The following is a 21,985-nucleotide window of genomic DNA, read 5'->3' as shown; positions in this document are numbered from 1 at the left end:
GCATAGCTCACCCTCCAGCAGGGTTTCAGACACAGAAAATCACATGAAAGGAGATTGCCCAATTTTCTCCCACAGAGCAGTTGGTAGATTTGAACTGTGTACCTTTGGATTGGCAGCACAATTCCTTAACACCAAGCCACCAGAGCTTATAGACATATACAAACTGTTTAAGTTTTTAAGATTACTTGAGGAAATATCTCCCCCCAACCCTGTTTGTGCCCTAGATGCAAAAATACTTAAATATTTGGCAAATCATGGGTAAATGAGACCTAGAAGGATTTCACGTAACTGAGAAGTCTTGTGAAATTGTAGAAACTGCAAAACTAAATTTTTATATAAACTAGCCATTTGAAATCTCTGTTAAAGACATTTTTTAATTTTGCAAGACACTTGTGTGTGAGATGTTGGAATGATTACATAACAGTGCTAGTCTAGTCAGAACTGAGGGGAAAATAGTTGCTCATCTTTGGTCTCTACGTCGTGTGTCATTGTTGGTTGTATAATAGTGAGCCTAGGAAGCCTGCCCTTCAATAATGACTAAAGTGAAGGTGAAGAGGAGAAGCACTGCACAGACACCTTTAAGCCAAAGTGGTACAGAAGAGGGAGGTGGATCACGGTGGAGGATGCGTGTCCTCAGGGGCCTAATGATCCTCTCCTTCTGGGTGAGGATGGCTTCTCGGGCATAAGCCCACTTCCCTGGGCCCTGCAGGCGGTACTGGTAGGGGGTGCATGGGCCAAAGAAAATTTCCATGGCTAGCTTTGTATCCCGTAGGAACAGCGAGAACAGGTTGGGTTTCACTCCAATTTCAGAGGCAATTTCATCCATGTAATCCACATATTGCACTCTGCGTTTGTCACGGGGATTATTCAGGAATCTGAAACCAGAAGGGGACACATCAGAAACCGCAAGACAGATGACGATCTAGGGGGGAAATAATTACAGTTAAGCACTCGAACACCAGCCATAAGGCCAGTAGTTTCAATCCACCCAGAGGGAGCTATGAAGACAAGGTGATTTTCTTCTGAAAGGTCATAGCCTTGAAATCTCAATGGAGCAATTCTACTCTGTGTATACTGAGCTGATAGCTTGAAAGTTGATTGATGGTAACAAACAACGTAACAAACCATTGATAAAGGAGCTCTCGGGTGCAACATTTAAGTGTTCAGCTGCTAACCAAAAAGTTAGTGGTTGGAATCCAACCAAAGACTCTGTGGTAGGGCCATCTGCTTACAGAAACCCTAGAATAACTCCATGAGACAGTTCTGCTCTGTCACGCGGGGTCTCTGTGATTCGAAATTGGCTGGATGGCCTCAAACAAAACCAACAATAAGTTGTTGATGATTTTTCCAAATATTAAGAGAGAAAATGTCATTTCAAATTTTTTTGTTACTCTAGTTTTAGTGGTTTCTACCAAAATACTTATACATGTGTATTTGACCTGTCAAATCGCTCCCAAGACTTTTGGATAGTAATAAGAGATTTTAAGATTTTTGTTTTATTAATTGTGTTCTCCTTTTCCTAAATTCTGTCATACAGACCATTATATTTTTACCATATATTTAGTTCTCATTCAGACTTTAATTTCATTTTGGTAAGTCAGTGGTGAGAACAGTGATACATGAATTTCACAGACTACAACATTATTGTATTCCACTTCCTAGCTTTGGGCATGTATGAAATTAATTTGATTTCAAATATTACTGAGATGCAATTCCTGACTGCATTTTTTTAACTAAAGTTACTGAAAAACTGACTATTCTTAGGGTGTGAACTTTTTAATCTTAGGCAACATGCTGTGACTTTTACATTGTGGATTCTCAACAGATATTTGTTGGCTAGAATTAAATTATATTTCTAACCCCAATGTTTGAGAAGACTTTTCTATTAAGAAGCTTTGGCACAACCTACAAGCTTCTGACCTTGTGTCAAATTTTTAATCAGATTTTATAGTGATGTGCCAACTCATTTCTTATGTTGATTTATCTTTCCAGCTTGTTGAAAGAATAAGACAATCCATTTCACCTTTCATTTTCATATGCCTCACACCTCTAAGACTATGCCACAACATAATTTATAATTGTAGACTGTATCTAAGATTTTCATGGCCTTGCAACAACAGTTCTGATGTTTCTATGTCAGACAATTCTGTATCCATTTCATTTCTAAACATTGCCTACATGATGTGCAACATTTATGAGTTGAGAGGAAATGAAAAAATTGATTCTTTGAGATCACATTAAGGCAAACTGATCCAGATTATGTGGTGAGGAAAATGTAAAAAGTACGTGATAGGCAAACAGCTCTCTACCCAAACACTTCCAATTGACTTTCAGCAATAATTAGGTTTCTTACTCTTTTTCCATCTTTTTTCTCTTCTTTGTTATGTCTGCCATCATTTCATTCACCGAGGGTAATTTATTCAATCCTAGGGGGGAAAATTATAAACATGAATGTGCTTTTCTTATTGGGAAGAAGTGGTTTCAGGAAGAAATGGATGTTCTGAGGTCAACTTGGCAGAGAACATCACACAAGAACGGTGATGCTGGAGTAGAGCTGCTCTGGAATGCCCTTTCCTCATTATTTTGTCATATATACATGCCTGATAGATATAAAAAAATGTGTCCTTGGCATGTATCTGGGAACTCCACGGTCTATATGTTGTTGATTGCCTTCGAGTGGAGAACAACTCATAAAGATCCTATGAACAAAATATATAGATGATCCTAAACCATAGGGAGTTATTAACTAGGAGTCTTACCCAACTAACAATACATCTGTTAAGGCTTAATAGCCCCATCAGGGAGCTCTGATGGCTGTAGAGATTTGCACTGCTAACCTAAAGGCCTTATCTCAGGGAGCTCTGGTGGCCTAGTGTCAAGAAGCAGCACTGCAATCCCAGAAGTATGCGGTTTGAATCCACCAGGTGCTCTGCTGGACAAGGAGGGGCAATCTCCTCCTGTACCACTCAGATTCGATTTGGCAGGATACGCGCCCACGTGCACGCATGCGCTCACACACACACACACACACACTAAAATTTAAAAAAATTTAAAAAGGGACATATCTCTTTGGCAATTAGAATCCATTAGTGGCTCTGTAGGAGAAAGATGGACAATCTCCTCTCATGCAATATACAACCTCAGAACTCAGTGGAAGGCCAACTATGAGCTGGTTCCAGCTCAATGGTAATGAGTTCCATAGTTCCTTTGGGAGTTCCTGGGTAGTCCAAATTGCTAACGCATTTAGATTGAAAAGGTTGAAGATTGGTGTATACCAGAGGAATCTTAGAAGAAAGGTCTGATGATGTACTTCTGGGGAAAAAAAAATCAGGCAGGGAAAACTCCATGGAACTTAGGCTCTACTCGCAGGAGTTCATCGTAAATCAGGATTGACTTGATAACTGCTATTTTTTGCAATACTTCCATCACCGGAGTTTCTGGTAATGGCTTCTTTTGTATGTTTATAGTATTGTTATTGTGTACCATTGAGGTAGAACCGAACCATAATTGGTTCTCCAGTGGGTTTTCAGAGGCAGTTAATCACACAGGAGGAGATTACTCATCCTTCTTCTGTGGAACAGCTGGTGGATTTGAACTGCATGCCTTTGGGATTTCAATGAAGTTTCTTACCACTAGGCCACAAGAACTCCCTAATTTATATTTATTTTGTATTTATATTATATATTGTTTTTTGTAGTTAGGTGTCATTGACTTGATTACAACTCACAGCAGTTCTATGAATGGCGGATCTGAACCTTGTCCTATTCTGTGCCGTCCTCACAATCTCTGACACTGGAGCCTATAGCTACAGTCACTATGTTAATCCATCTGGATGAGAGTTACTCTCCTTTTCTGTCCCTCCACCTTTCTAAGAATGATGTCCTTTTCCAAGGAATAGCCTCTTCTAGCAACATGCCCAAAGAATATGAGACAAAGCTTTGTCATCTTTGCCTCCAAGGAGCACCCTGGCTGCATCATTTCCAGACTCTACCTGTTCTCGTGATAGTCCATGGGACGTTCTTCAACACCACAGTTTTAAGGCATCAATATACAGTAGTTCATTTTATAGGTTGTTGTTTGTTGTTATGTGCCGCCAAGTCGCTTGCGACTCATAGCAACCCTATGTACAACAGCCCTAAACTCTGCTCTGTCCTGTGCCAATCGCACTGTCTCTGACACTCCCATCCCAATTATCCCAGTCACTGAATCAATCCACCTCATAGAGAGCCTTCCCCTCCTGTGCTGTCCCTCCACCCTCCCAAGCATGATGTCCCTCTCCAAGGACCGGTCTCTCCTCACAACATGTCCAAAGTATGTTAGACGGAGCCTCAGAATCCTTGCCTCCAAGGAGCCACCCGGTTTAACCCTTTCCAGGACAAATCTGTTTAGGTTAGTTTAAAAATATAAAAGTACAGGAGATAATGACATTCAAGGTGTTATGATTGTTTTTCCTGGAGATTTGTCACTAAACGTCTGTTTTAACTAATAGAAGGCATCTTTCAATTTTCTTTAATTTCTAGATGCATTTTGAGAAACATCAAATGTTTGAGGGAACTGTGGGAAGATTTTTAAAGGAGAAGGAAATAAATGAGTAGAATTATTAAAATATGGTAGTCATTTTATAAAGGTGAATTTTCCATCTGCCTTCACCAATTTATTCTCCTCCTTAGAAAAATAATGATTATAACAAATGTTTAAAGCAATCATTAATCTTCATTTGCCTCACCAGTATTTTTCAAGTGCTGTAAAAGTAAAAATAAATTACTAATTCTTGTCCTGCAAAGTAAATAAAGTGTTTTTATATTTGTAAATGAGAAAACAGAGGCTTGTAAAATTCCAGTAACATGCAAAATCATGAATTAGTACATGGTGGAGATAGGCTTTAACCTCAGATTAAACTGATTATAAATATGGGGTTATGATTATCTTGTACTATGTTGTAACTCTGTCATAATTCATCTATTATCCTCTTTGCTTTTTAAAAGAATCACTTGAGAAATAGGCCCCAAATTCCTCTTTTTAAATTTGACACATTTAAAAATGACTATGGAGGCATTAGGAAATAGAACAAGTTTTATTTCCCACCTACACACTAGCTCGTTGTCTCCTTTCTCCAAATACTCTCATGTCTACACTATATGCATCTCCACCGTGCTTCAGTGAACTCTTTACTACTGTGATGTTACTGAGCGATAGTTTAAGATAGTCAATTTCTATTTTCATTTTCGTACAGTCAGTCTTAAAGATTGAAAAAAAAAAATCAAGTGCCCCTTAGTCCTCAATCTAACATCATTGCTCTTCAGTTATCTGGAGAGGTCCCTAACGACAGACTTTCCAAATGCAATATATCTTCTGATATCCTGACTGCTGCTACCAAGTGTGTTGTTTGTGAATCTAAGTAAAATGAAGTTGTTGGCAGTTTAAAACTTTTCTACAACTGTCATGATGTCATCTATCAGTCCACTGGTAAGAATTTTTGGTTTTCTGACACTGAGGTATTGAAAGCTGCAGTGTTTGTTCTTCACAGCAAGTGTTTCAAGTTTGGGGGTTTTTTTTAAATCACTTTCTATGTTGCTAAGAAATGGACAATGAATAAAGATGACAGAAAAAAATTAATGTCTCTGATCTGTGGTATTAGAGAAGAATACTGAATATACCACAGACTGCTAAAAGAACAAATAGATATGTCTTGGAGAAAGTGCACCCAGATTGCTCCTTGGAGGCCAGAACAGCGAAGCTTCATCTCACATACTTTGGACATGTTTATAGAAAAGGCTATTCCTTGGAGAAAGACATTATGCTTGGAAAGTTGGGGCAATGGCAAAGGAGAGGAAAACCATGAACCAACCAGGTGGACTGATGCAGTGACTACAACAGTGGCTTGAGTGTATCAGAGATTATAAGGTTGGCACAGGATAGGACAGGGTTCAGATCTTTTGTTTATAGGGTTGTTATGTGTCATACTTGACTCAATGACACCTAACAACAACGACAACAATTTTAAAGATTAGCTATGAAATACTCAGGCCTGGTTTTAATTGTTTTTGGTCAAATATTCTTCTAGGTCATATAGCCCTCATGGTTGCTGTGATGTTAAACACTGTGACACTGATGTGTCAAATGCGATAATGGTTACCCACGGTGGACAGTGTTTGGTGAAGCTTCCCAATTAAAACAAGCTTGGAAGCAGGAGTGGCACCCACTTCCGAAATAGCTTGTCTCAAGGAACCCTATGAAACTGGAGAAACGATGAAAGTCATACAAGTGTTTGGGTCTTTTGTTCATAGGGTCACTATGAGTCGCCTACGACTCGACAACACTTAACAACAACAAAAACCATGAAACACCAAACAGATTTCAAATTGTAGGATCTCAGATATTTTAAAGGTTAACTGCAGAGATGATTTCAGTAGACGACTTTTGCAATTACTCTTAAATCACATCACCTGTTCAATACATACCCTTGAATACTCGTACAACCCATCGACTCTGGAGTTCTGATGTGGGAATGGTGGCTCCCACGGGCTGGAGGATGCCAATGAAAGCTAGGGTTGGTTTCTCTAGCTGAGGAGGAAAGATAAATTTAAACATGGAATACTGGCTGTCCAGAACTGTTGAGTTGTTTTCCAAAAAAGGGAAAGAAAAAGCATATCCAGTGGCAAAGATGACAACATCAATGTCCTCTTCTGTGCCATCTTCAAAGATGGCTGATGTCTCAGTGAACTCTCTCACATTTGATTTCATCAAAACTCTTCCAGAAATAATATGATTGGGTAGATCATCACTGATGGTAGCTTGATGGCTCAGAAATCTGCAGAATAAGGAATGAAGCCCAGCCACATTAATATATAGCAAACCCTGTGAACACCATTACCTTTGTAAGGCAGAAAACTGACAGAAAAGGAAAACACAAAGACAAGGAAACTTGTGAGAGACAGAAGTCAAAGAGACTGCCTCATTTTTCTGAGTCCTGTAAGTTTTCTGGCTTTGACAGGGTATAGTCACCACTCTTATTTCACTTTCTATCCAATGGAAAATATCTGAATTTTCCTTCTCTGTCAGTTGGTGACTGTCCCCTGTGAAAAGCAGAAAAGTTTCAAAACTCAGAAAAAATAAGGCCAATCTTTTTGGTTCCAGTTCTCCTCATAGTTTTCACAGTTGTCAAAAATTTTCCAAAATGGAAAGGAATAGAACTAATGCTTGATTGAACAATGTTTAATGAAGGAATCTTTTTTCTTACAAATTATTTTTTCACTCAGTATTTTCTTGAATTAATTATTAATTGTTTAGATTTTGTATATATGCATTAACATCAATCAGTCAATAATGTATTTATGGCCTTAATATATGCAAAGTGGAGCCCTTGTGGAGGTGTATGTTACATGTCGGAATGGTAACTGAAAGGTTCATGGTTTGAATCTACTATCTTCTCCAGAGGGGAGCAATGAGCAGTCTCCATCCATAAAAACTTACAGCCTTGAAACCCAAGGAGTCAGAACTGCCTAGACAGCCGTGGGTTGGGATTTTTGGTTAGGTGCAAAGAGAAAATTTTGACATGAGGTCTATAAGCGTACACTGGTGCTACATTGATTCTATACTTGTAAAATTCTTTTATCAAGTTTTGATTTCCATTTTTTTTTAATCTGTGCTTTATTAAAGCAAAAGGACCACATATGGATCGTCTTAATTTGGCTAGCATTTATTGTAGAATTTTAACACAATTGTGTCTCACCTGAATTGTATTAATAGACTCTTAACTAGTCTCCACATTCCTAACTTTGCCTACTGCTGTCAGGTAGATATGACTCACGACAACGCTCCATTTCATTTGTGGAGCTGTTGTGGTGCAGTCAGAATGGCTTTCATAGCCATCAGCTTTGCCTTTGACCAGGCATATGCATATGACTGGGTAGGACTGCGCTAATGATGTATGTGAAAGAGGTAAATACCACGTTTTGGGTGGGAAGTGTATAGGCTACTAATGAGATCATTGGTTACCAGTTGGAAATTCAGGCAGAAGTCAGAAATCTGGAGGAGAGCAGTTGCAGCAGTAGCTAAGAACCAGAGTATGATGTAAGACAGAGCAGAACTGGGACTACCACTACATGAAGTCAGGCCCAGGAGTGGTGGGGTTTTATCCAATCTTATTGGGGGACTGGAGAGAGATGCTATAATTGGCAGCCCTAAGGGAGCTTTTAACAGTGGCCTAGAGCCTTAAGTCATAAGGTGAGAGGACCTGAGAGCACACTGAGAAGCTCTCCTGACTTAAGACTTGTATCTCTTTGTGCCGTCATGCAGCAGACATCCAGTCCACGTTTACTGGTCTGCTGGTCTATCCTCACAAGATCATACTGGCTCTGCTGAATATTGCTTTAAGTTTTGTGTCCAGAATAGGCCACTCTATATTCAGACACAGACAAAGAATGCTTTTGTACAATATTTGAGTCATGTTTTCGGATTGGTTTTTAACAAGTTTCCTGATTAATCTTAGTGTTCTTTCTCTTTTAATTTTGGGGCATGGTAGTTGATGAGACAAATCTTTCAACTCACATATTTGCTATTATATAATAAAATACAGGAGAGGCTCAGATAATTTTTTCATTAACAATTTGTGTTATGCAGATGACAAAAACCTGCTTGCTGAAACTGAGGAGGACCTGAAGCGCTTGCTGCTGAAGGTCAAGGAATACAGCCTTCAATATGGATTGAGGCTCAGTATCAAGAAAACAAAGATTCTGACCACTGGGCCAATTGACAGCATCATGACGGATGATGAAGAGATTGAGATTGTTCACAGCTTTAGTCTGCTTGGCTCCACAATCAACACTCTTGGCACCAGCAGCCAGGAAATTAAAAGATGAATTGCATTGGAAAGTTTGCTGTTAGAGACCTCTCCAAACTACTGAAAAGCAATGATGTCACTCTGGAGACTATGGTGCTCCTGATACAGGCCATGGTCTTTGCAATAACTTGCTATGTGTCAGAGAGCTGGGCCATGACTAGGGATCATAGGAAAACTGATGCTTTTGAGCTGTGGTGTTTGAGAACAGTATTGAATATACCATGGACTGCTAAGAAAACGAACAAGTTTGCCTCAGAGAGGGTTAAACCAGACTGCTCCTTGGAGGCAAGGATTCTGAAGCTTCATCTGACATGCTTTGGCCCATGTTGCAAGGAGGGACCAGTCCTTAGAAAAGGACGTCATGCTTGAGAGGGTGGAGGGCCAGTGCAGGAGAGGAAGACCCTCTATGAGGTGGATTGATTCAGTGACTGGAGTGATGGAGGTAGGTGTATCAGAGACAGAGAGATTGGCACAGGATAAGGCAGGGTTTAGGGCTATTACATATAGGATTGCTATGAGTCACAGGCGACTCAATGGCACTTAAGAACAATAACAACAACAACATACTTGATACTGTAGATTATTCCCATCTTAAAATTTTCTTTCCTTTTGTCCTCTCACTACTAATTCTCCTTTTTCCATCTTCACTATTTTTTAAATTTTATATTGGTTAGCATACAAAAGTTATATACACTCTATTTTGCATTACTCTATTCACATTGTGTTTTTTATACTTTATTCCCATAACTATGGAGGATAGAAGGAGAATTGATGCCTTTGAGCTGTGTGGTGCTGGAGAAGAGTATTGAATATACCATGGACTGCCAAGAAAACAGATTCATCCTAAAGAGGGTTAAACCAGGCTACTCCTTGGAGGCAAGGATTCTGGGGTTTCGTCTGACATACTTTGGACATGTTGTAAGGAGGGACAGGTCCTTGGAGAGGGACGTCATGCTTGGGAGGGTGGAGGGACAGCGCAGGAGAGGAAGGCCCTCTATGAGGTGGATTCATTCAGTGACTGGGGTAATTGGGATGGGTGTGTCAGAGGCAGTGCGATTGGCACAGGATAGAGCAGGGTTTAGGGCTATTGTACATTAGGTCGCTATGAGTCACAAGCGACTCGACGGCACATAACAACAACAACATTGTGTTTTATAAAATTAATCTCCATTGATCCATGCCCACCACTACCTCACCCTTTCTGGTCTCCACTGAATCTTTCCTTCACCCTCTCACTTTGCCCACTAAAATCTGGGCATCTTCAGTATTTTAACAGCTACTCTTCTTCAGGAGTTCTGGTGGCTAAGTGGCAAGATGCTGCACTGCAATCATAAAGGCAATTGGTTTACAGTTTTTTCATTAACATTTGGGGTATCTTGGATTTTTTCCCCTCTTTCTCAATCACTGTTTCTTAAGCTGGAGTGTAGAGATGGAGAAGTGTGTATGTGTGTGTGTAAAGGAGAATATCAGAGGTACTTGTTCGACCTTCACCAGCCTCTCTCCTCCTAGTCTTAAAAATAATATCCTCCACCTTGAAATTCTGATGCGTGCTCCTGGTTGAGATTCTGAAATCACTGTGTCTAAGTTTGATGCCTGCCTGTAGTCATTAAAACAGAACAAGGGGATGTTGCATGCTTTAAAATCAGGAAAGATATTTGGCAGGGATGTTATCTTTTAGCCATATCTATTCAATCTATATACTGAGCAAATAATCTGAGAAGTTGGACTGTAAGAAAAATGAGGCATTAGGCTTGGAGGAAGAATTGCCAACAACCTATGGTATGTAAAAGATACAACCTTGTTTACTGAATGTGAAGAGAACTTGAAGCACTTTCCAAAAAAGGTAAAAGATTCTTGTCTTCAGTATAGATTACAGATCAACATCAAGAAAGCAAAAATACTCACAATTGGAGCAATAAGCAAAATCATGATAAATGGAGAAACAAATTATCAAAGATTTAATTTGATTTGGATCTACATGGTCAACATCCACTGAATCAGCAGTTAAGATATCAAATACTATTTTGCACATGAGCAAATCTACCACCAAGGCCCTCTTTAAAGTGCTTAAGAGTAAGGATGTGATTTTAAAAGAGTGTTCATAGCACAGTTATTTACCATCACAAGAACATGTAAACAGCCCAACTGTCCAACCACAGTCAAATGGATTGAGAAATTGTGGTACATTCACATGATGGAATACTACACAGCATGCAGGAGTAATGATTTCAAAAATTACTACATAACTTGGGTGGGACTGGAGAGCGTCATGCTAAGTGAACTTATTCAGTCCCATAATGACAAAGCTGTATAAAATCATTATTGTAGAAATAGAAAGATAACTAGTAAAACATGTTGAGGATCCAAGATGGGGGGAGCAGAGGGGTGAGAATGGGTTGAGGGGGTAACCATGGGGTTGCATAATTTGATAGGTAGAGGGAGAAGGTGGGTAAAGAAAATGGGAAAGATCCAGTGAAAAACAATGTATATGAACTTTGTAAGCAAACTAGTATAAAATAAAAACTTAATAAAAAGAAGGTGCACCTTATCAAAGCTATGGTATTTTTAACGGTTTAGTATGTATGTAAAAGTTGGACAATGAATAAGGAAGATGGAAGAAGAATTGAGTTTTGATGTTGGCAAAGAATATTGAACATATTATGACTGCCAAAAGAATAGCTAGAAATACAGCTAGAATGTTCTTTAGAAGCAAGGATGAAAAATATATATAAAAAAAAAATAGAAGCAAGGATGGTGGAACTTTGTCTCATATGCTTTGGGAATGTTATCAGGTAAGTCCATTCCTTGGAAAAAGATCAACACTCTTGGTCCCAGCAAGCAGGAAATTAAAAGATGAATTGCACTGGGAAAGTCTGCTGTCAGAGACCATGCCAAAGTACTGAAGAGCAACAATGTCAGTCAGGAGACTAAGTGTGCCTGATCCAGGCCATAGTCTTTGCAAGTACTTGCTATGCATCAGAGAGCTGGACAATGACTAGAGGTGATAGAAGGAGAGTTGATGCCATTTAGCTTTGGTGTTGGAGAAGAGTGTTGAATACACATACCATGGACTGCTAGGAGAACAATATCGTCCTGGAGAGGGTGAAGCCAGGCTGCTCCTTGGAGACAAGGATTCTGAAGCTCCATCTGACATACTTTGGGCACGTTGCAAAGTGGGATCAGTCCTTGGAGAAGGATGTCATGCTTGGGAGGGCGGTGGGACAGCACAGGAGAGGAAGACCCTTGATGAGGTGGATTGATCCAGTCACTGGGGTAGTGGGGATAGGTGTGTTGGAGACAGTAAGATTTGCAAGGGATAGAGTAGGGTTGAGGGCTGTTGTACATAGGGTCACTACGAGTTGTAGACAACTTGGTGACACATTACAACAACAACAACAACCACTTGGAAAGGTGAAGGTTCAGCAAAAGAGAGAAAGATCCTTAAAGGGAAGGTGTATGGTCACTACAACAGTGGATTTCAAGCACAGCAGAGACTGAGCATGGTGCAAACCAGGAAGTGTTTTGTTTATGGTGTATAAATTTGCCATGAGTCAGAGCTGATTCAGTGGCCCTTGACAATAGCAACAGCAACAAACAATGACTGCCGTACATTTCTACTGAGACGTATCGCAAATATCCCAGACACAAATAAAGAACACTTAAATGATCAATCATCTTCCTTTTATCCTCAAAGATGTTTTTTCTTCTGAATTCCTTACTTTTGTAATTTGACACACTAATTATTCAAGTTAGAAACTGGATTTCAATAAATAAAGTAATAAAATGACACAAAATTGTTGGATATGTACTGTGTGTGAAGCACTTATATAGACTATACGTATACTTTTCTATTCTTTGCTAAAAAACCTCTCTGAGTTGGTACTGATGTTATCCCAACCTTATATAGAAAGGAAGTGGGCCATAAATAGTTAAGTAAATTCTACAATTTCCCACAGCTATGCTCTGAACCAGTTTCTCTCAGACTCAATGGCATATTCTGACCCATAATGACGCTATGGGGCAAAGAAGAACTGCCCCTTGGTGTTACCAAACATAAATATTTACATAAGCCAAGTGCCACATCTTTCTCCTGTGGAATGACTAGTGCATTTGAACCCTGGGCTTTTAGATTAATAGCTCAATACTTAATCTACTGTGTCACTAAGTGACAGATTAGGACTTAGATTTCAAACCCCAGCTCTGTAGATAAAAAGCACCTACTCATCTCCTATGCTTTCTCTAGATCAGAAACTACTGGAGGCAAAGAAATCATGCTTTGCATTTTAAAGAGACTTTCCCATCAGTCTCTGTGTTATTACATTACTAAATCCTTGCCTAAGTCTTTCCTTTGGTCTGAAAAAATGAAGTTGAATTTTTTTACATTCATTCAAATAATTTATTATAGTTATCTAGGAATATTTCAAATGTCAAGTACCCACACTCGTCCAATATCTTTGTGTTGGATCGTTGTGAAGACTGTACTAATAATTTCTTTGTCCAACTATCTCTCAGTTCACCTACCACTTCTCCTCTGTGCATAGAGATGATTATTGTGACATAATGTACCATTTGAGAGGGAGCTCTGATGGCCTAGCGATAAGAAGCTGTGCTGTAATCCTAAAGGCAAACAGTTTAAACTCACCAGCTGCTCTGAGGGAGGATGGAAACTCTCCTCTCTTGTGATTTACTGCCTCTGAAACCTGGAGGGTTAACTATGAGTTGGTTCAGATTCAATGGCAAATAACAACAACAACATACCACAAAAAGGGAGTTTTGGTGACCTCCTCCTGGGTAGGGAGTTGCTTTGTTAATAGAAAAGCAGACTGTTCAAATCCATTATCCTTGGTGGAAAGATAGGCAATCAATCCCCTGCCATGTGATTTACAGCCTCTGAAAACCCACTGGAGTGTCAGGTCTGAGTTGGTTCAGTGATGATGGCAATGAGTGATACCATCCAATGATTGTCTACCTTCTGAAAGATTCAGAGTCTAAAGACAGAGTGACTAGTATGAAGAAAATAGATAAAGCTGCCACAATATTCCTGAAACTCAATTTATTTCCTATAAGTGAGGAAAATGGTCCAAAGAAATATGTTGTTGTTGTTATGTGTCATCAAGTTGCCTGCTACTCATAGCGACCCTATCTACAATAGCCCTAAACCTGCTCTATCCTGTGCCAATCTCACTGTCTCTGACACATTTCCCCATTATCTCAGTCATTTAATCAATCCACCTCATAGAGGGTCTTCCTATTCTGGGCTTTCCTTCCACCCTCCCAAGCATGAAGTCCTTCTCCAAGGAGTAGTCCTTCTTTGAAACATGTCCGAAGTATATCAGACAAAACTTCAGAATCCTTGCCTCCAAGGAGAAGGCTGGTTTAACCCTCTCTAAGACAAATCTTTATTTTCTTAGCAGTCCATCCTATATTCAATACTTTTTTCCAACACTATAGCTCAAAATCAGCAATTCTCCTTCTATCCTCCCTAGTCATTGTCTAGCTCTCTGATGCATAACAAGTGATTGCAAAGACCATGGCCTGTATCAGATGCACCTTAGTCTCCAGAGTGACATCATTGCTCTTCAGTACTTTAGAGAGGTCCCTAACAGCAGACTTTCCCATGGCAATATATCTTTTAATTTTCTGGTTGCTGGTACCGGTACCAAAAGTGTTGTCTGTGGAGCCAAGCAAACTAAAGCTGTTAACAATCTCAATATCTTCACTATCCATCCTGATGCTGCCAATTGGTGAGAATCTTTGTCTTCTTGATGTTGAGACTCAATCCATATTGAAGCCTGCATTCCTTTATCTTCGACAGCAAGTGCTTCAGGTCTTGCTCAGTTTCAGCAAGCAGGGTTGTGTCTTCTGCATAACACAGATTGTTGATGAATCTTCCTGAGGCCACACTTCTCCTCATACAACCCAGCCTTCCAGATACCTTGACAAAGTATGGAGATACTACACATCCCTGGCATATATCCTTCCCAATTTTGAACCACAGTGTTTCCTTGCTTTGTTCTGAAGACTACCTCCTGGTCTAAGTGTTCTGGGATTCCCATTCTTCTCAGAACCAGCCACAGTTTGTTGTGATCCACACAGTCAAACACCTTTGCATAGTCAATGAAACAGATAGACATTCCTCTGGTATTGCCTGGTTTCAGCCAAGATCCATCTAACACTAGCTATAATATCCCTAGTGCCATGACCCCTTCTAAACCCAGTCTGAACTTCTGGCAGTTCTCCGTTGATGTGCTTTCCAGTAATTTTTGGATAATCTTCAGCAGAATCTTGATTGCGTGTGGTATTAATGATATTGTTTGATAATTTCTGCACTCTTTTGAATGAGAACAAATATAGATCTCTTCTAGTCAGTTGACAAAGAAATATAAGAATGGAAATAATGGTCAACACAAGAAAGTTGAAGTAAATTTTCTGACCTATTGATTTTAAGAGGTGCAGACACAATTCCTTTTCTTTTTAAATCGAACATACCTGTGTTGAGGTTGCAAACCATACATGTTATGGTTAAATCGTGCATTTAATTTATTTTCTGCCCATCTGTTGATTAAAAATGTCGGGTAGACTTTATTGAGGAAAGAGTTATAACGAGTGAAGAGAATAGTGTCCATGGGCATGCCATGATCCCAGACCCGGTTCCAAATCCATGCACCTCGTCTTGTGCTCAGAAATACCTAGAGAAGTGAATGCAGAGAAGTTTAAAAATAGCTGTAGTGAAATCTATAGTTTATTTCATAATAACTTATTTGACTCACTAGGAGAAATGTTAAGAACATGCTTGCCCAAACCAGTTTTATAATAGCTACAGTCACAAAACAATTATACATTTTCACAAACACAGACATACATCTGACATACTGCTCATGGCTCCAGAGATCAACCCAAGCCTCGCTCTGGACTTCACCCAGTATCCTTCCGAACCTTCTGTTTAGTAGTATTTGAAGTCTGAACTCTCTTAACTTTTAAATTGTGAGAAAATAAAGCAACGAGAGAAGGCTAGGGGAGAAAAATTCACTCATAATATCCCATCCATCTGCTTGTCACAGCATTGTAGCATTTTTTAACATTCAATTAGCTGTATCCCTAGAAATTTGGTTATGGAAGAGATCAGAATTGGGTATTAATTTCAAATGTCCTATCAATGAAAAACAAAATTATTGTAAAAAGGTGTTTTTTTGTCATGTTCATTTAAAAAATTCCTCTCTGAGCTGATACAGATCACTCTTTGGTAAAAATAAACAGTATGTCATTCAATAAAGTTCAAAATGTTTGTTTTCATTCTAGTCTCACTTTTTTGGGGGGGGGGGAATGCATTACCAAAATTCATTGTGTGGTTATTGTTTTTTCCAGAATGGCATCTTTTTTGTACCAAGAAAATATATATGAAGAAATGATTAATCATCAGAGCAAAAGTAATGTGAAAACGTGTGACTATTATTTTTCTTATCCAATACTTTCATCTCAGGGTGTTGGACAGGCTGCACTGTGAAGAACAGAATTTCAGAGGCCAAACCTGTGCAGCTACATGGCTGAGTTCAACTGCCAAATCGGTTCCAGAATTTCCAAGGCCGATCACAAGAATTCTCTTCCCTTCAAACTTCTCTGGCCTTTTGTATTCCCAACTGTGGATATATTGGCCTTTGAATCTCTTGATTCCTGGAGTTAAGAAGAAAATTGCTTAAGACTTGGTCATTACTTTTACCCAAAGAGGTGTTTGGCTTTTGCCCTAAACTCATGGGAGGTGAGCTCTAGGCACCTGGAATTCCTTATAAGATAGAGGAATCTTTATTTGCCTGTGGGCTTTGGCCATCAGATAGTCTAGTCTTACAATGATTTATGATAAAGGAATATGCTGTATAAGCTATAATTGTTGGAGGAGGTAGTGAATAAAAGGGACGTGTGGAAGGGTGCTGAAAACTGAAATTCAATCAGATGGACAGTCTATGACTGAATCCTAATAAGACTGGGCACCAAAATTTCAGGTGAGCATTCCTGGTTGGGGATGCTCTTTGAGCATTGTATCACATCACAGCTAGGAGAAGGTGATATCATCCATAACTCCACAAGGTGAGGGTGACCAAATGCTTTGTATTTGGAGCCTCTCTGGTGTCTACTCTGCAAATGTCTTCCTTTGGCTAATATTTTTTATATGTCTTTCACTTGAGTAAACTATAATTGCTTTTACAAAATTTTGTTCTTCTGGAAAAGTAGCAAACTTTGGGGAGGTTATGGAGGTTTTCAGTTTTGTAGCCCATTGGTCTTTCACTAAAGCAAAAGTAGTTTTGGGATGCTCTTGAACTTCCCAGGGAGCTGGTGGCAGGGTCTGTAGGGAGTTGAGCTTCTAACTCAAGGCTAAGCCTTTCTCTCTGTGGTGATTTGGATTCACCAGCAGCTCTATGGGGAAAAGATGAGACCTGCGATTTACGGCCTCAGCGATCCAATGGAGGAGTGGCTATGAATCAGTTCTGCCCTGACAGCAGTAACATGATGGTAAGACTTGAACTTCCAGTTATTATCAGACATATTGGGTAGACATGGCAATCTGGGGACTGTGTCTTCAATTGTGCAGTTAGACTAACTCCAAGTAATCCTAACAAAACTCCTCTTTTTGTAGATGACATAAATCATTACACATTGCATCTTGTTCCTGTTTTGTTCTAGATGGTAAACTCCATGGTTAAACAAAGCCCAGGCTTCTAAGAAATTCAGATACCTACTTGCCTCTTCTTCACTTAACCTGTTTACAAACAGTAACTTTCTCTTATTAAGCAATACATCTTATTAACCTGTCATCCTTGCTATTTACAACTGCTACACCGGACAGCTTCCCTCTGTTTTGGTTTTGAGCCCTAGCTTAATTTTTGTCTACCTTGTTTCCTCCTCCTCCTGGGAATGGTATACCCTTCCTCCAGCACTATCCATTCTGCTCTCATCCTGGGGCACAGGCTTCAACAGGACACACGGAGCCTGAAGCTAAGAGGATGCTCTTGTTGTATGCTGTTGAGTCAGAACAAACTGACAGCTGACCCTCCAGCAGGTTTTCAGAGGCAGTAAATCATGTGGGAAGGAACTGCTCATCCTCCTTCTGCAAGGGCTTCCCGTTTTTAACCAAAACATATTTTCTCTGACTTAAAGAGAAGCCTTACTTGAAAAAAACCACAAAGTTGATTGATTCTGTAGCATTTCATATTTTAAATAATCTAGAATATGCACATAGGGACATTCTTGTGACACATAATCAGGGACTACACGATTTAGCCCTGGTGATGGTTTTTTCCTTCCCATATTCTATCCCTACATGAATATTCAACTTCCCTTTTTCATTGAAGCCTTACTTGTCCACCTGATCTGATAATGCAACATAATCCCCTACTCCTAAAGTCTCATCCCATTTCTTGGCTTAATTTTTTTTCTCTTCAATAGTTGTGATCTACAATATACTTATCCTATTTGTATCTGTCTCCATTTACAACCAAGAACATTACTGAAATGTACAGGTTTTATTTGTTTTGTTCTCTGTTAAATCACTGATACCCATTCAGTGCTCAATAAGCATTTTTTGAATGATTGTCAAATGAATATATACATAAATGTCTGAATCTATAGAAAAGCAAATACAAGTTTTATTTTTCATGACCAATTATTATATTCTCAATCTTCTCTAAGAGTTAGAAATAAAGACACACTCATAGCAAGGGGATGAGGGACTCATATCTCCTATGAATTTAGAAGAGTACAATGAAGTCTAAGCTTCAGCCTTTTCCAGGAAGACTGACTACATCTGCTTTTCGAAATCAACAGGGAGACCTCATGCATGCAGGATATCTAAGGTTTCAAATGGTAAATATAGTAAAATGGGTGGATACACAGGGTGCCACAGACACATCTGTATTCATAATGTATATACATACACACATTTGTAAATAAAGCTAAATGTTAAAACACCTTTGAAAAAATCTTTGGTAGCTATGATCTTACAATTTACTCTACATTATTATCGACACAAAAAATGTTTCTGATTTGGCAGCTAATTGTGGTATGTTGTAGAACTTTTTTGTCAAAACAACCTAGAAGTAGTGATAGACAAGGTATTAATAACTTTTTCTTTTCAATCTGCAAAATTTTATAATGTTTGAATATCCTTTCAAAGAGCATACTTGGCCAAAGAATCATAAAAGGGTTTATTTATTTTGAAAATGCACTGACTTTCAGGGTTTCAAACTTCAAAAACAACAATAGTAACAAGGACAAAATTCTCTAAAAATCATTGACTTGGAGATCAGTATGACATACCTGGAAAGTTCTGGAGTGGTAAAATGGGATTCGTATAGAGCCCAGTGCACACCATGATTCCATCAAAGATGTAGGATTTTTGCTTCCCTTCTGCTTCTACCACAACATCCCACTGTCCCGTGGAGGGGAAGTCAGAACGCTTCTTCACACTGCACACTTTTGACTGTGGAATGAGACAAGCATAGAATCATGAGCACTGCTTCCAATTTCCCTCGTTTCCAGCATTCTTGGCTGGAATAATGAATAAAGTCAATAGCGAGGAGTTGGAAACAACCTAAATGCCCATCAACAAATGAATGGATAGAGAAGCTGTGGTGTATTCACACATTGGAATACTATGCTGCATTGAAAAACAAAGAACTCATGTAATATTATTCAAAATGGGTGAGCCTGGAGGACATTATGCTGAGTGAAGTCTCTCAGTCACAAAAGGACAAATACTACATGGTGCCACTGTTGTAAAACAGGACTGACCTTGGAGTTGGGGAGAGACTGAGAAATATGGGTTCAATAATGTATACTGCATTGAAACAGATGAGGGAGAAAACTGTTTAAAAGAGACATGTGATTACATATTTTTGTCATGACAGGAGTCTAAAGCAAAGGCTACATGGTGGAGTGGACCTGGGGAAGTGTTTGTAAAATAATGAAAGAATTTTTCTTTTACTTTTCCAAGAGAGTAGTGTACTAGGGAGGAGGGTTGAGAGGGAGGAAAAGTGCAACAGTGAATGAATGGAAATCCAAAGTCTCTGTAAATTTTTACTGAAATGAATAATAAATTTAAATTAAAAAAGAAAAAAATTAATGAATAATGTCAACTGCAATGACTCTTTCTTAGTAGGTTTCCAGAAACTAGAATTTTACACAAAAATTTTTTATGATTACTTTTCCCTATCAAGATCTTTAAAGCAGAGATTTAGCCTGGTTTGATTTAACTGTGGTTCAGAATTTAGTTGGTGGTGATCTAGTCTGATTTGATGTCTAGTGTGATGTTTTAGCCAATTCGCCATAGTTTTTTTCATGGAGGAAGAGATAAGAGGAGCTCCCTTCCCTGGAGATGTACTAAAGCTAATACTGTGGTGATGTGTTCATCTTCAAGACTAAGGAGGCAGCTTACCATGCTTTGCTCTGGCTTGGCTCTCCACCCTATCAAAGGAGCTCCAGATATGCTGAGCATGCTCTGTCTCACTTACCTGAAACTGGATGTATTTCATAAGGTGAAAATGTTTGCTATACATCCTGAGATACTCCATGATTTTGGAATTGTGCATGTAGTTGGGATGATTGTCAGGGAAGGGAAAATCACTGTAGGCAGTCATTTCCTTAGAAGTGTTGCTGCTGGCAGATTTATAGATACTTGGCCTGCCTTCTTCAATTTTCTCCTACCAAGAAAGAAAAAAAAAGGCATCCACTGTCTTTTACTACAAAAGAGTAGCAGTTTAAAAAAAATTTATCTCTGTCGACTGGTGAGATACTTAAGGGAGTTCTTTTTAAAAACTCAAGGTTTCATCGTTTTTACTATGAAATATGTTAACTTAGTGTTACATAGTCAAACAGAGCAAATAATGTTGGAGAACAAACAGACAGACATAAGGAGAAAACATGTCTATAGAACATCAACACAGTTAAGCCAGCTGCCTTAGAGTTGATTCTAATTCACAATGACACCATGTGTGTCAGAGCAAAACTGTGCTTCACAGGGTTTCCAATGGCTGGTTTTCTAGAGCTAGATGCCCATTTCTTCTGAACGATCTGTGGGTGTACTCAAATCTCCTGCCCTTTGGTTAGCACAGGAGTATGCTAATCATTTTTACTGGCCAGGAACACCCACCAGAGTGATAATAATAGAACACCAGAGATGATAATAAACAGGAAGATGAGGACTGCCTCTGCTCACAGAGATGAATGAGAGTCAGAGTCTCAGACTGAGGGGTTACTAGGGACTCCTGGTCAAAAGTCTTGCTTGTAGTGATTGATGGGAAGGGATGAAAATATAATACAAGGAATTTTCTCTTTTAATTTTTTTTCTTATTACAAAAGTACTACATCTCATCCAAGTAGCAGTGGCAAAGTCTAACAGGACAACAAGCAATAAATGTTGGAAAGAATGTGGAGAAACTGGAATTTTCATACATGTTGGTAAGATTATAAAATAGTACAATCACTCTGGAAGGCATTTTGGCATTTCCCCAAAAAAATGAACATAAAAATTTCTTATAACCAAGCTATTGCATTGCTAGAAATATACCCTGAGGGGAAAAAAAATAAACCTGAGACACAAATGGAGATTTGTACACCAATGTTTATAGCATCTTTTTCTTGTTTACAGCGGGAAAATGGGAACAGCCCAAATTTCCATCAACAGATGAATGGATTGAGGAGTTGTGGTACAGTCACACTGTACTCAGAAGTAACAATTTCAAAATTACTATATAACATGGAAGAGGCTAGAGAGCATTCTACTGCGTGAACTAACTCAGTCTCATAAGGACAAGTACTGCATAAGACCACTATTGTAAAAAATAAGTCTGACTAGCAGGATGTGTATAAGAGTCCAAAGGGGAATAAAAAGGAAGGGGGGAGGATCACAGGGTTACAGAGTTTAGTGGGTAGAAGAAGGGGGTGACAGAATTAGGAAAGATCCAGTGGTGACCACAAAGATGGGGTAATAGTAGGCATAGGTAAAAGGTGATTAAGTTTATAAAACACACATTGTATGGGAATGAGCATATAAAAAACAATGTGAATGAAAGAATGTGTGAAAAAATATGAATGAAATGTAATGCATACATATTTTATATGCAAAACAATATAAAATAAAAATACATTTTTAAA

General features: G+C 38.9%; 1 protein-coding gene across 1 annotated transcript in view; it reads right to left on the bottom strand.

Moving 5' to 3' along the window:
- Window positions 1-511: 511 nt before the first annotated feature.
- LOC102850151 (dimethylaniline monooxygenase [N-oxide-forming] 5-like) overlaps window positions 512-21,985 on the bottom strand; it is a 26,382-nt gene continuing 4,908 nt past the window's right edge. Inside the window, exons 2-8 of the mRNA XM_006887443.1 lie at window positions 20,344-20,532; window positions 19,151-19,313; window positions 16,371-16,513; window positions 15,332-15,531; window positions 6,462-6,811; window positions 2,354-2,426; window positions 512-875 (exon numbers count right to left, since the gene is read on the bottom strand). Of these exons, the coding sequence (XP_006887505.1) occupies window positions 512-875; window positions 2,354-2,426; window positions 6,462-6,811; window positions 15,332-15,531; window positions 16,371-16,513; window positions 19,151-19,313; window positions 20,344-20,532 (1,482 nt within the window). The remainder of the gene's footprint in view (window positions 876-2,353; window positions 2,427-6,461; window positions 6,812-15,331; window positions 15,532-16,370; window positions 16,514-19,150; window positions 19,314-20,343; window positions 20,533-21,985) is intronic.

The sequence above is a fragment of the Elephantulus edwardii genome, unplaced genomic scaffold (assembly GCF_000299155.1).
Source record: "Elephantulus edwardii isolate Elephantulus edwardi_28Jun2011 unplaced genomic scaffold, EleEdw1.0 scaffold00057, whole genome shotgun sequence".
In the NCBI taxonomy this organism is placed as follows: domain Eukaryota; kingdom Metazoa; phylum Chordata; class Mammalia; order Macroscelidea; family Macroscelididae; genus Elephantulus; species Elephantulus edwardii.
Note: the sequence above shows the minus strand (reverse complement) of the source record. Positions and strands in the feature narration are given on the sequence as shown.